Here is a 15,089-nt window from a genome sequence, read left to right on the forward strand (position 1 = left end):
ACCCATATATTCTCCTGCCACATGCGTGAAGTTTTACTAAATTTCTAGACTTTTCAACGAATTTTACCCCTAATTCGTTTTGTACACCCTTCAAAGGCAAGTTTCCTATGTTTTCAGCCTCCTCTTCCCCATGACTTTCATTCTGTTCTTCTAGAAGCCCTTCAAGGAAGAAGTACGTCACTTTGCTCATCACATCCAGACTCTTTCCTTAACATTCAGGAGCAACAAAGCACCTTTAGTTTAATTAGGCAAGTATATGCCCACTCAATTCCTTTCAAGCCATACCCAGCAGGACCAGGAAAGCCACGCCAAAATGTTACCAGTGTTCTGGGTGATCTGGCGCTTGGTTATCATCTGTTTGCATTTGGGATCCATCAGTTCACTGTTCTTATTTTGCTTCAAGCATTGCAACATCGTTTTGGAATCCGCTTCTGGACAGAATCTCTGCAGAGAAACAAAGTTTTATAGAAGTAGTTACCCAAATATGGCAATTAACACCATATTTATCACTCTTACATCTTTTGGGGAGCTTGTGACAGAACCTAAAGGCATCACTTGGGACGAGAAATGGTAAGCCTGAATAATCACCCAGCCTCAAGTTCCCCTTTATCTATTCTCTACTATATTTCTCACATTTCTTTCTACTACCTGTTTCCTATTTTGGATAGGATGCATTCCCGACTTACATGGCTATGCTACATTACACGGCCTCTCATAAGCTTACATACTGTTTATGCATGAACGTAACATTGTACCAGGTGACCACGTAGCCCTCAAGCCACATCTACCCAATCCCAATGGGAAATTTAGGAATTACCCAGCAACCAGTGTGAACAGGGATGTGGGGGAAGGACCTATCTGGCTCACCCCTTTAACCAGAGGGGCTATAATCCTACCAAATCCTGCAGAGCCAGCCCCTGTACACTTGTTAGTGTCCTTGAAGTCAGAGATTCATTTTGGACTAGTGATAAACTCCATCTCTATCTGCTAGTCCACAGTCTATTAATTATAGTCCACTGTTATCTTAATATGGGGACATGGATTGCTGACTGATTTTTATAGAAGTCATCAAAATCTTACAAACCTCCCTCAAGTCAGAGCCTGACATTTCCACTTTTACAGAGGACTCAACTCTTCCAGACCCAGCTAAAGAGACTTCTAACTTTCACAGTTCTCTTTGGAGTTTATTGATAGGATGAGGAGTATCATTTTATTTTAAAGGGAAGCTGAAATAAGGGGTTAGCACTTTAAGTTTAATCTCTCTGTACGTGTGGACAAATAAAGGAACTGACATCCAGGTTCTCCAGTCAGCCCTGCTGCAGGGGGCATTTATTGGAGAAGTAAATGAAGCAAAACAACCTGTAGAACAAAAAAAGCCTTTGATGGTGATAGATGGATGATCAGGACATTTGATGGTGGCTTCCTCAGTATACCTACCACCAACCGCGCTCAAAACCAATCACATATTTAATGGACATCTATTTACTTCTTCCTGAGGTCAAAGTGAGGTTAGCTACCTTAGCTTAGTGGTTCTGAAACTTTAGCTTCATTGGAACCCCCGGGGGCTTGTGAAAACAGAGGGCGCCACTCCCAGAGCTTGACTCAGAGATCTGGGTGGGGCCTGAGACTTTGTAAGTTCCCAGGTGGTGCTGACGCTGCAGGTCTAGGGACCAGACTTCGAGAACCACAGCCGTAGCTATATAAAGCAGGTTGACATTGAGAGATTATATGAATTTTCTCTGAAATTTAAAGAAGTTTGTGTTTTTGTTACGTTGACTTACCCTGTGCTCAACCCTTGGTTTTGGGTCCCTTACCTTTATCATCTGCTTGCAGACTCTCATGAGTGTATAGTCTAGTTCTGGGTCCATCATCTCTGTCTCCTGCAGCTTAAAGACTTTCTGGTGGCAACGGGTGCTCAGCTGCTTCTTGTTTTCTTTCAGACATTCAATAATCTAGGGCATAACAGTTACGGGCAAGTTAAGAGGTGGATCAGGTATTGATAATCCATGTTCTCTGACTGAAGCATTAAGTTCTTAGTACGTTCCTCACTTTTCTATACAGGTACCTTTCATTTCTAATTCCTAGGTAATAGGAATCAGGATTTCCTCACAAAGGAGAATTATATTTATAGATTTACAACCCCAGGGCTAATAGCAAACCAAATGTATAAAAATTATGGATAAAGAGCAGGTTGTACTGGAGTCTAAGGGGAAGGAAACCCTCTCAAGATTCCTGGTTTCTTCTTCCTTCCAGGGCTATTCCTTGTCAAGATCCCTTTTGGAGCATACATCAGGCTCTCTGCCTTTCCCTGGAGCAATAACCCTGACTCGACAGCAGGCACAAGCCAGGAAGTTCAGTTCAACTCACCATTTACCACAAGAGAACAGAGCATTAGATGCCAGCTATGAATGAGACTCAATCCTTACCTTTGAAGACTATACAGTCTCACAGGGCAAAGTTATATAAACAAACAACTACAATAAAAAAGATGAGTGACTTAACATAAAAGAATAAAGTGCCATGGGATAGATTTTAAGAGAGTGAATTAGGTGTATCCTAAAACCTCCCCTTCCCTACAACAAACTTTTAGCTACTATAAAAAAAAGATAAAGAAAGAAAGCAGATGGGAAGCTGCAGTAGCTAGGGCTGTAGCATGTAGTCATGAGACTTCTATGAAATCCTCAAGGCACAACCAAGAATCACCAAATACAGTTGACCCTTCAATGACAAGGGTTTGAACTACGCAGGTCCACTTATATGAGAATTTTTTCAATAGTAAACACTACAGTACTACATGATCTGTGACTGGTTGAATCTGTGGATGTGGAACTTAGATAGGGAGGGCCCAACATATATGGAGGGCTGACACTATACACAGGTTTTTAACTATGTGGACGTGCAGCACTCCTAACCCCATGCTGTTCAAGGGTCAACTGCAGTTAAGGGACACTAATACTGTAAGAAAGATGATAAACAAAATAAATCAAGGCCTCAGAACTGAGGGGGAAAGGCAACAGAGCAATCAAACGTATATTGAATATCTTCAGAACAACAGAGAAGAAAACAGTAAATAAGAATCAAGAACAGGTAGTTATGAGAAGAACCAATTAGAGATGTTACAAATGAAAAATAAGTGAAGGGGACAAGACGGTGGAGTAGTAGGACCTGAGCTCACCTCCACTCGCAAAAACACCAAAATCACAACTAACTGCTGAACAACCATCAAAAAAGACTGGAACCTACCAAAAAGACAGGCCACAGTGAGATGGTAGGAGGGGCGCATTAATGATACAATCAAATCCTATACCCACTGGGTGGGCGACCCACAAACTGGAAAGTAAGTGTATCGCAGAGGTTCTCCCATAGGAGTGAGAGTTCTGAGCCCCACCTCAGGCTCCCCAGACTGGGGGTCTGGCATCAGGAGGAGGAGCACGCAGAGCATTTGGCTTTGAAGGCCAGCAGGGCTTGATTCCAGGAACGCCACAGGACTGGGGGAAACAGAAACTCCACTCTTGGAGGGCTCACACAAGGTCTTGTGTGTACTAGGACCCAGGGGGAAAAGCAGTGACTTCATTGCTGGACTTGGAGGGTCTCCTAGAGAGGCAGGGGGTAGCTGTGGCTCACTGCAGGGACAAGGACATTGGTGGCAGTAGCTGTGGCTCACTGCAGGGACAAGGACATTGGTGGCCACCCAACAGCCCTTAGGCTCCAGTGCTGGGACACCTCAGGCCAAACAACCAATGGGGCAGAAACGCAGCCCCACCCATCAACAGACAGGCTGCTTAAAGTCTTCCTGAGCCCACAGCCACCTCTAAACACACCCCACTGACACGGCCCTGCTCACCAGGAAACCTGCACAAGCCTCTTAGACCAGCCTCACCCACCAGGAGGCAGAAGCCAGAAGCAAGAGGAACTACAATCCTGAAGCCAGTGGGACCACAAACACAGAAAGTCTGACAAAATGAGATGGCAGAGGAATATGTTCCAGACGAAGGAAAAAAGATAAGACCCCAGAAGAACAACTAAGTAACGTGGAGCTAGGCAATCTACCTGAAAAGAACATTCAGAGTAATGATAGCAAAGATGATCCAAGATCTTGGAAAAACAATGGAGTTACAGACTGAGGAGATACAAGAAATGTTTAACAAAGAGCTAGAAGATATAAAGAAGAAACAAGCAGAGACGAACAATATAATAACTGGAATGAAAATACACCAGAAGGAATCAATAGCAGAATAAACGAGGCAGAAGAACAGATAAGTGAGCTGGAAGACAGAATGGTGGAAATCACTGCTGCAGAACAGAATTAAAAAAATAAAAAAGAATGAAAAGAAGTGAGGAGAGTTTAAGAGACCTCTGGGACAATGTTAAATGTAACAACATTTGCATTATAGGGGTCCCAGAAGAAGAAGAGAGAAAGGGCCTGAGAAAATATTTGAAGAGATGATAGCTGAAAACTTCCCTAACATGGGAAAGGAAACAGTCACCCAAGTCCAAGAAATGCAGAGAATTCCAGGCAGGATAAACCCAAGGAGGAACACACTCAGACACATATTAATCAAACTGACAAAAATTAAAGACAAGCAGGAAATATTAAAAGCAACAAATAACATACAAGGGAATTCCCATAAGGTTATCAGCTGATTTTTCAGCAGAAACTCTGCAGGCCAGAAGAGACTGGCATGATATATTTAAAGTGATGAAAAGGAAAAACACACAACCAAGAATACTCTACCCAACAAGGCTCTCGTTCAGATTTGATGGAGAAATCAAAAGCTTTCCGGATAAGCAAAAGTTAAGAGAATTCACCACCAAACCAGTTTTACAACAAATGCTAAAGGAACTTCTCTAGACAGAAAAGAAAAGGCCACAACTAGAAACAAGGAAAATATGAATGGGAAAGCTCACCAGGAAAGGCAAACATAGAGTAAAGGTAGGAAATCATCCACAAATATGGTATCAAAACCAGCAGTCATGAGAAGAGAAGAGTACAAATGCAGGATATTGGAAATGCATTGGAAATTAAGAGACCAGCAACTTAGGGCTTCCCTGGTGGCGCAGTGGTTGAGAGTCCGCCTGCCGATGCAGGGGACACAGGTTTGTGCCCCGCTCCGGGAAGATCCCACATGCTGCGGAGCGGCTGGGCCTCTGGAGCCTGTGCTCCGCATTGGGAGAGGCCACAATAGTGAGAGGCCCGCGTACCACAAAAAAAAAAAAGAGACCAGCAACTTAAAACAATCTTGTGTATATATACAGACTGCTATATCAAAACCTCATGATAACCACTAACCAAAAATCTACAATAGATATACACACAAAGAAGAAAAAGGAATCCAAACACAACACTAAAGACAGTCATCAAATCACGAGAAGAGAACAAAAGAGAAAGGGAAGCAAAAAGACCTACAAAAACTAATCCAAAACAATTAACAAAATGGCAATAAGAACATACATATAGGTAATTACCTTAAATGTAAATGGATTAAATGCTCCAACCAAAAGACATAGACTGGCTGAATGGATACAAAAACAAGACCCATATATATGCCATCTATAAGAGACCCACTTCAGATCTAGGGACACAAACAGACTGAAAGTGAGGGTATGGAAAATGGTACTCCATGCAAATGGAAATCAAAAGAAAGCTGGAGTAGCAATACTCATATGAGACAAAATAGACTTTAAAGACTATTACAAGAGACAAAGAAGGACACTACGTGATGATCAAGGAGTCACTACAAGAAGATATAACAATTGTAAATATATATGCACCCAACATAGGAGTACCTCAATCTATAAGGCAAATGCTAACAGCCTTAAAAGAACAAATCATCAGTAACACAATAATAGTGGGGGACTTTAACACTGCACTTAACGTCAATGGACAGACAGAAAATCAATAAGGAAACATAGGCCTTAAATGACACATCAGACGAGATGGACTTAACTTTTATTTATAGAGCATTCCATACAAAAGGAGCAGAATGCACATTCTTTTCAAGTGCACATGGAACATTCTTCAGGATAGACCACATACTGGGCCATAAAGCAAGCCTCAGTAAATTTAAGAAAACTGAAATCATATCAAGCATCTTTTCCGACCACAACACTGTGAGATTAGAAATCAACTACAAGATAAAATAGCATCAGAAAACATAAAGTACATAGGGATAAATCTGACAAAAGATGTAGAAAAACTGTACACCAGAAACTAAAAATCATTGCAGATATAAACCAATAAGAAAACCTAAATAAATGATAATATGAGGGGAAAAACACCTTATCTATAGAGAAAGAGATTTTAGTAGACTGAATTTTGGTTCCCCAAAAGATATGTATAAGTCCTAAACCTGTAGTTGTGAATGTGAATATTTGGGACAAAAATTCTTTGCAAAAGTAATTAAGTGAGGAATCTCAAAATGAGATCATCCTGAGTTATCTGGATGGGCCCTAAATCTAATGTAAATGTCTTTATAAGTTTATAAGAATAAGAAAATATACATAATACACAAAGGAGAGACACAGAGGAGAAGGTCATGACAAGATGGAGGCAGAGACTGGAATCATGTATCCCCAAGTCAAGGACTGGAACCACCAGAAGATGGAAAAAGGAAGGAAGCATTCCGCCCTAGAGCCTTAGGAAAGAAAGCAGTCTTGCCAACACCTTGATTTCAGACTTCAGGCCTCCAGAACTGTGAAATAATAAATTTGTTTTAAGGCACCCAGTTTGTGGTAATTTGGCAGCTCTATGAAACTCATATACAGATGCAAGAATTACAGTGGACCTCTCATCAGAAACTATGCAGAAAACAGTGTGAAGCGAAATATTTAAAGTATTGAAAGAAAAAAAAAATCCAGCAACCCAGAATTCTATATCCAGCAACCTAGAATTCTATATCCAGCAAAACTGTTCAGAAATGAAGAGAAGAGGGGCTTCCCTGGTGGCGCAGTGGTTGAGAGTCTGCCTGCCGATGCAGGGGACACGGGTTCATGCCCTGGTCCAGGAAGATCCCACATGCCGCAGAGCGGCTAGGCCTGTGAGCCATGGTCGCCGAGCCTGCGCGTCTGGAGCCTGTGCTCCGCAACGGGACAGGCCACAACAGTGAGAGGCCCGTGTACAGCAAAAAAAAAAAAAATGAAGAGAAGATAGACTTTCTCACACAAACAAAAACAGGGAATTCATTGCCCATACATGCACTTTGTAAAAAAAATGTTAAAAAAGTTCTTTGGGCAGACGGGAAAATATATAGGTCAAAACCTTGGATCTAAATAAAGCAAGGAAGAGCGTTAGAGAAGGAAAAAAGTGAAAAAAAAGATTTATTTTTCTTATTCTTAATTGACCTGATAACTGCCTAATAACAATGTACTGGGTGATCATAGCATATGCATAAAAAATGAATAATAGCAATGTCACAAGGGATGGGTGGAAGGAATTGCGAATGCTCTCTAATAAAATACATACACTATATGAGAAAAAAAAGAAATGAAAAATAAAACCCAACTGGTAGTCTCTCTAAAGAGCAGGATGGAACGTGCTAAAGGATAAATTATGAAGCTGGGAAACAGAACTGAAAAATTACCTCAGTGTAGTACAGAGAGATGAAGAAATGAAAAGCATAAAAGAAAAATTGAGAGACATGGAGGACAGATTCAGATGCTCCAAATGTCTAACAGGAGTTCCAGAAGGAAGGAAAAGGAAGGCAGTATTTGAAAGGTTTGAGAATTTCCTAGAACTGAAGTAAGACATGAATTCTGAGACTGAATGAGCTAACCAGGATAATGAAAACAAAAACCATATCTAATTATATCACAGTGAAATTACAGATCATTAAAGATAAAGAGAAAACTCAGAAGTAGATTAACTACACAGAAATGAGAATCAGACTGACATCAGACTTTGCATCACCAACAGCAGATACTAGAAGACAATGAAGCCATTATCTCAAAGGCTAAAGTACCTGGCAATGCCCTGAACTAGAAGAGGTAGATGAGTCAATGTAAGAACATTAAAAACAAAAACAAAAAACCACTTGATTGCATTTCATTCCTGATGATTCTGGGTAGGGCCCTGTTCTGTGAATTAGGGAAAGAAAACCTCTCATGATGGTTCTTATGTGACCTCTAGTTAGTAACTTCTGTGCAATGGGATCATATGAGGGAATAATTAATTTTGGAGGTGCAGAGTGTTGGGAAAGCTATAGAGAGGAGGAGGCATTTGAAGGATAATTAGGAGTTTACTAGGCAGACAAGGTGGGGGAGGAAAAGGTAACTTGAAAGAGGGAAGAGAATGAATAGGTGACAAAGAGGAATGAAGGTGAGCAAAAGCAGTCTGTTTGGGAAAAGCAGCCTGGCGTAGCTTAAGAAGGGATGATCAGGCTGGACAGGATGTGATGGGGCCTATCTCACCAGCACAGAATTAATTATTAAAAAGGTACCTTCATGTTACCTTTACAATTAAAAAATAAAAACAAAAAGTTACCTGAGCATTGCCATATTGCACAGTGGAACAGTGGTTCTTGATGTCACTCTTGCAGGCTTCATACAGATCTGGTTCCAGACGGATGTCCTCTGTCTGTATGAGGGGGAACCGGCATGGAAAAGTGAGCTTACTCTAAGCTGGAGAGATCAAATGTTCTATATATTTATTTGTTGATTGGATCTCGTCTGGTGGCCATAAGTTCTACACAGCTAAGTGGCAGCAGTGTGGTCACTGCAGTAAACGGAGAAGTAGGATTGAGTTTCAGTTCTGCCACTACCTAGCTACAAGGCCTTGGCCTTTGTTTGCAAAATGAAATGCTACCATCTACTCTGACCCCTTCACAGGACTGCTGTGTGATGAAATAAGATAGTATGATGTGGAAACCACTTTGAAAGCTAAAACCATTATACAGATGTTGGACTCTACTTTTATTATTATTATTATTTTACTGAAAGAGCCAGGTTCAAATCTGAGGACCCAAAGTTCCTATTATAGAAGTATGTTTAGGCCAGTTCCACTTAAACATAATTACCACAGAATCACTACCTCTGTATGTGAAAATCTCGTACTGCAACTTTGGGGATATTAATAATACCTGGTGTCCATTACTAGTTTCTGGTGTACAAAACATATTAAAATATATTTTTAGCTGCCTTATGTGGCTTAGGCTTATCCTCAAAAGTAAAGTGAAAAGTAGTGTCCTCTCATAGTGCACACTGTGGGTGGCTTCCCAGCATCCACCTCCCCTTGATTATCAGTAAGCTCATCAGTGAGTGCATCCCCTGATGGGGGATGGGGCACAGATCTCAAACTGACACAATCAAATTGAGGAGAAGGACCTTTATTTCGGGCTGGGGGCAGTTTTCTCTTGTTTCTATTTTCCCGCTGGAGATGAATATTGCAACAGGTGGCCCAGGTGCTGCAGGCAGCCATTGTGCGGCCATGAGGGAAATCAGCCTTAACAATGAAGCTGGTGTCCAAGGCAGCAAACTGGAGAGGGAGAGACCCTCGATCCTTGAGGACATTATTGATGCAATGACTACATCACATGCTTACAGCCTGTCTTACAGCTAGACTTCCAGTTATGTGTGGTAAAAAATACTTTAACATTGAAAAAATGGGAAACAAGAAGCTGTCCTATGGTAAAATTTTAGCACGCAGCTCCAAGTCTTAACCATCATGCTTGTGGCTGAAATCTTTCAGTTTGCCCTCACCCTTCACCTAACTCTCTAAGCCCTGCCCTGTGGTTTCTGGACCAGAGGTTGTGCTCTGCAGCGTTACCATCTCCAGCTCCTCCACCCGCAGCTGCTTGCGGCACTTCAGGGACACCCTCTGTTCCTTGGCTTCCTGGAGAGTGTCGTTGCGCACGGTGGTGCTTAGGCAGATCACCACGTCCACCCTGCCAAGGAAAGAAGAGGCCTGAGACTGGCTGGAGCCACACAAAGGCAGATGGCCGAGAACTGGGCTGGGGCAGGGGCCACACCATCCCCCCAGAACCCAGGAACCCCTTTACCGCGTTTTTGAATGCCTTTCCTGTAAGTCTCACTGTGTTTTCAGAGAGCTAAAAGCAGCAATTTGTCTGTATATGTCATAAAAGTTGGGCCACAGCTCAAATGCTGACAACATTCCTGGCTGGTGGGGAGGCCAGAGAGGGAACATGTGTGCAAGGACAGTTTAACACTTGTTTTGATGAAAACATGTGACCAGAGAGGAATGCTACTCTACTCTTATCTCTGGACAGTGTCTTTGATATACTGAGAAAATCATTCCTGAAAAGTACAGAAATCTAAGCAAACACGGGAACTTGGTTTCTATGAGGGGAACTGTGTTCTAGAAATGCACCTTTGCAAAGAGCAGCATGGAAGAATCTGGGCAGCCATGCTATAAAAGCTCATCACTCTCCTTATTAATGCCTAATTCTTAAATGAATACAGTTTTTGTTTCTTTACTACATCTCTAACTCAGTGAAAGCCTCTGCTGCTTCCCTGAAGAGACGACACAATGGAATGACGTTCGGAGGAAATGGGTTAACATCTTATTCACACTGCAACGTGCTCCTCTAAGTACACAATCTGTATGTACTTCATCAGTTAGATAGCCTGAACCTAGAAAAATTAAAAATGCTCCTTTAGGACACAGGCTCTCCATATCAGAACTACCACCACCAGGTGTGGCTCCAGGCTGCTATAAAGAGGATATGTCTAGACAATCCAAGTGTTTGGCCATACTACCAAAGGAGAGTGTAGGAGGCCTGCAGGGCTAATCCTGTCAGAGGGCAGCAGGCCACCTGATATCTTGGATACTCATTCAGTAGCTAAGAGGGACTTTAGGGAAGCAGAACGAATCAATTAAAAGCTACATACTTCTTCTTTATGTTGGGACAAAGTTTCAACACGTCCTCCTTGCAGGCCATTTTAAACTTGTAAGAGAACCGAAAATCCTTCATCTGCACCTAAAAAAGATGATGGAAAAGAAAATCAGAAGCTCTGTGACGAGGTCTCAGCAGCAGCGCTGGGTGTAAGTGTATTCATATACCGTTTGCAGCGGCTAGCTTTTCAGGCCTGCACAACTCTGTCTCTTCAGACTTCATGACCTGCTAAGCTGCCCACGGCATCTTTTGCTCCGCGCACACCAGCTTCCAGTCACACACAGGCTGTGACTCTTCCCCCAGATCTTCCCATGGTTTGCTCCCTCACTTTTCTTGACGCTTCTATTCAAATACCTCCTTCTCAAGTCCCTTTTCTCCATCACCCTGCAGGCCTTACACTGCTTTATTTTTCCTCACAGGCTCACCTGAAACTATATATTTATTTGTAAATGTACTTTTGCATCTTTCTTTCACAAGAATGTAAACAAGTCAACAAGGGCAGAGTTTGTCTGTTCTCCCCTGTCTTCCAGTGCCCACAGTCCAGAGGCCCTCAGTACCATTTGGGGATGGCAGTCAGGGAGGCTAGGTGCCCCAAGAAGAGGTCAATTTTACATAGATGACTGGATTTCACCCTTCTAGGAAGGAAGTGCTTGCTTTATCAGAAATACTTCCTTTAGACACGTGGTAACTACGAAGACTATGGTTTAACCTTCTTATTCAAATGCCAGACCTGGGTAGTATGATTTAAAAGAAAAAAAAGCTTAGATTCTAGTGTACTGATACACATTTGGGCTGCTGCACTGAACAGATATTTGGAAAAAATGATTTTTCACAGAAGAGGTGCTCTGATGTTCTGAAAGAGGAAGGGATTCAGTAACCATCCAAGCCAAGAAGGATGTGCCAGGTGTTACTGACCAGCTGGAAGTGGGTGACTCCAATGGCGCACTTCTCATTCATATCTTTCTGGTGTTTGTTCTGTATGAGACACTCCATCAAGTCTCCAGAGTCTATCTGGTTATCTGCTACATCCTGGGGAAGGTAGTGCACATTTACCCTTCATTTGTAACTATTAATGAACAAAGCCTGCACCCCAGCCCATACAAAAACTGCAAACGAGATTGATTCTAGAGCCTTTACAAATAAGACACATCACAAATTATGTCAAAATAAGTCTGAGACATTACAAAGGATCAACACTCAGGGGAATAAAATTTACGCAGCAAGTTGCCCTCCCTGCGTGAAGCTCCAACAAGAACATGTACTATGCAGGTCTCTTAACACTTTTCCTTATATGATGCCGGCAGCTGGCTTTAGGGATAACGTCTAACATTGTCTGCTGATTGTCAGATCCTTAGGGTTACTGGGTGTGCTTCACTCCCACAATTTAGGTAGTTCAGTAAGTGACTGAAAGTAATAAAGTAACGGAAGTCCCTCAACATCAGGTACAAGGAGAGAGCTGGAAGGGGAAGCCACATTATTGTTAACAAATCCCGGCTGTATGTATCAGAAGCAATTCAGCCCTACAAATGGGGCTTCCCCCTCCCCTCTTTCCTTGCAAAGGGCATCTCAGCAAGTGCTGTTAACCAACGATCTGGTTACCTACGAGGGGTAAGCAAATAGTTTCCCAGGATGGTGGCCCCTCTTGATGTTTACATTTTCAACTTTAACGGGTGAAAGTTGGTTATCACTTAGGAGCAATGTGAGCTGAAGACAGAGATGAGTTCAATACACGTGGGGGCCAGAGCCCCAGTGAAACTGGTTCTGTTTCTAACCCTTGTTCCTCTAGACATCACTTACGTGGCAAAAGTTCTGAATTATGGGCTCGCAGGCTCTCATCAGCAAGGCTTCTATTTGAATATCCTGCAGAAGATTAAAATATCAGTAATTCTTTTTTTTAACATCTTTACTGGAGTATAATTGCTTTACAATGGTGTGTTAGTTTCTGCTTCATAACAAAGTTTATCAGTTATACATATACATATGTTCCCATATCTCTTCCCTCTTGCGTCTCCCTCCCTCCCACCCTCCCTATCCCACCCCTCTAGGTGGTCACAAAGCACTGAGCTGATCTCCCTGTGCTATGCAGCTGCTTCCCACTAGCTATCTATTTTACATTTGGTAGTGTATATATGTCCATGCCACTCTCTCACTTTATCACAGCTTACCGATCCCCCTCCCCACATCCTCAAGTCCATTCTCTAGTAGGTCTGTGTCTTTATTCCCGTCTTGCCCCTAGGTTCTTCATGACCTTTTTTGTTTTTTCCTTAGATTATATATATGTGTTAGCATACGGTATTTGTTTTTCTCTTTCTGACTTACTTCACTCTGTAGGACAGACTCTAGGTCCATCCACCTCACTACAAATAACTCAATTTCATTTCTTTTTATGGCTGAGTAATATTCCATTGTATATATGTGCCACATCTTCTTTATCCATTCATCTATTGATGGACACTTAGGTTGCTTCCATGTCCTGGCTACTGTAAATAGAGCTGCAATGAACATTTTGGTACATGACTCTTTTTGAATTATGGTTTTCTCAGGGTATATGCCCAGTAGCGGGATTGCTGGGTCGTATGGTAGTTCTATTTTTAGTTTTTTAACCTCCATAGTGGCTGTATCAATTTACATTCCCACCAACAGTGCAAAAAGGTTCCCTTGTCTCCACACCCTCTCCAGCTAAAATATCAGTAATTCTGCTTTAGAAAGAGCCAGGGGTGGGGGAGGAGCAGTTTCTTTCTCTGAATCAGTATCATCTGATGCGTAAATAGTCCAATATGTACATTTGGAAACTATGCCAGTATTTCGGTTAGATAGCCCCAGCACAGACAGAACAGCAGTTCTACGCTACTCCTCTAACGCTCCTTCATTATACTTTGAAAGGCAAGTTTTCTAGAGGCAGATTCCCCTCGTGCTTGAGCAAGAGAGAAGACAGAAGTAAGAACTGTGGGGAGAAAAAAATATTTAAAAATAATATTAGAGTATAAACAACTCTACCCCAATAAAAAATAAAATAAAATAAAAAATAAAATTAGAGTATGTAAAGCCTTTGGAATTTTTCTCCAAAGCTAAGCAGTTCAAATTGAAAACAGGAGTAACTGACATCTATCATTCTGTCCTCGAACCAGATGACAAACGACTACCTCTCGGGAACACATGCTAACTGCCTTCAAGCAGAGTAACTGCTGTGCAGCATTAGCTGCTGAAATAACATCTTCCTTTCAAGAGTTACACACCCCAGGGGCTTCCCTGGTGGCGCAGTGGTTGAGAGTCCACCTGCCGATACGGGGGACACGGGTTCGTGCCCCGTTCCGGGAAGATCCCACGTGCCACGGAGCGGCTGGGCCCGTGAGCCATGGCCGCTGGGCCTGCGCGTCCGGAGTCTGTGCTCCGCGGCCCACAAGGACAATGAGAATGAGACAGGAGATGACACAAGATAAAAGAAGGCAAGGCATTTTTGAAAAACAGGAAGAAAATAAAGACCCTAAGAAATGTAATTTTATGTATTGCCAATTTTGACAACTTCAATAGTTCTAAAAGGCTTACATAAAAAAAAAAATAGCTATTCCGTTTCCCTGATTTCTGGCCCTACAAGACAATTTTCACATTTTAACTGCCACCCCCCCAATACTCTCTGTATTTCAAATAGTATACCTATGCTTATGAGGTTTCTTTTTAATCTCATTTTTTGTACTTTAGTGAGTTTTAGGATGGAACAGGGATAAACATGGAATAATATTCAACCTTCCATGTTTAACTGCAAATCCCAGGCTTTTATTTTATTTCAGTGGACACACAAACATTACCAAATGGGGACTTCCCTGGTGGCACAGTGGTTAAGAATCCGCCTGCCAATGGGGGGGAACATGGGTTCGATCCATGGTCGGGGAAGATCCCACATGCCGCGGAGCAACTAAGCCCATGAGCCACAACTACTGAGCCCGCACGCCTAAAGCCCATGCTCCACAACAAGAGAAGCCACCACAATGTGAAGCCTGCGCAACACAACCAAGAGTAGCCCCTGCTTGCCTCAACTAGAGAAAGCCCACACGCAGCAAAGAAGACCCAATGCAGCCAAAAATAAATAAATAAATAAGTTAAAAAAACAAAACAAAAAGACATTACCAAATGACCTAATTGAAAGAGCTAAGGATGACAGAATAGGAATGCTTGGACTATTCTTGAATGTGATTAAGGGATTTGAAGTATAGCTGTTATCTTTTCTTAAAGGGGGAAAAAAGA

At 42.2% G+C, this 15,089-nt stretch overlaps 1 protein-coding gene across 2 annotated transcripts in view; it reads right to left on the bottom strand.

Moving 5' to 3' along the window:
* The window catches only part of GLG1 (golgi glycoprotein 1), a 146,964-nt gene that overhangs the window by 5,920 nt on the left and 125,955 nt on the right, over nucleotides 1-15,089 (bottom strand). For both annotated transcript variants that reach the window (XM_065898725.1, XM_065898724.1), the window contains 7 exons: nucleotides 12,645-12,707; nucleotides 11,763-11,876; nucleotides 10,843-10,931; nucleotides 9,761-9,878; nucleotides 8,480-8,572; nucleotides 1,815-1,952; nucleotides 321-444 (listed from right to left, as the gene is read on the bottom strand). In XM_065898725.1, the coding sequence (XP_065754797.1) occupies nucleotides 321-444; nucleotides 1,815-1,952; nucleotides 8,480-8,572; nucleotides 9,761-9,878; nucleotides 10,843-10,931; nucleotides 11,763-11,876; nucleotides 12,645-12,707 (739 nt within the window). The remainder of the gene's footprint in view (nucleotides 1-320; nucleotides 445-1,814; nucleotides 1,953-8,479; nucleotides 8,573-9,760; nucleotides 9,879-10,842; nucleotides 10,932-11,762; nucleotides 11,877-12,644; nucleotides 12,708-15,089) is intronic.

Source organism: Phocoena phocoena, chromosome 20, assembly GCF_963924675.1.
Source record: "Phocoena phocoena chromosome 20, mPhoPho1.1, whole genome shotgun sequence".
Lineage (NCBI taxonomy): Eukaryota > Metazoa > Chordata > Mammalia > Artiodactyla > Phocoenidae > Phocoena > Phocoena phocoena.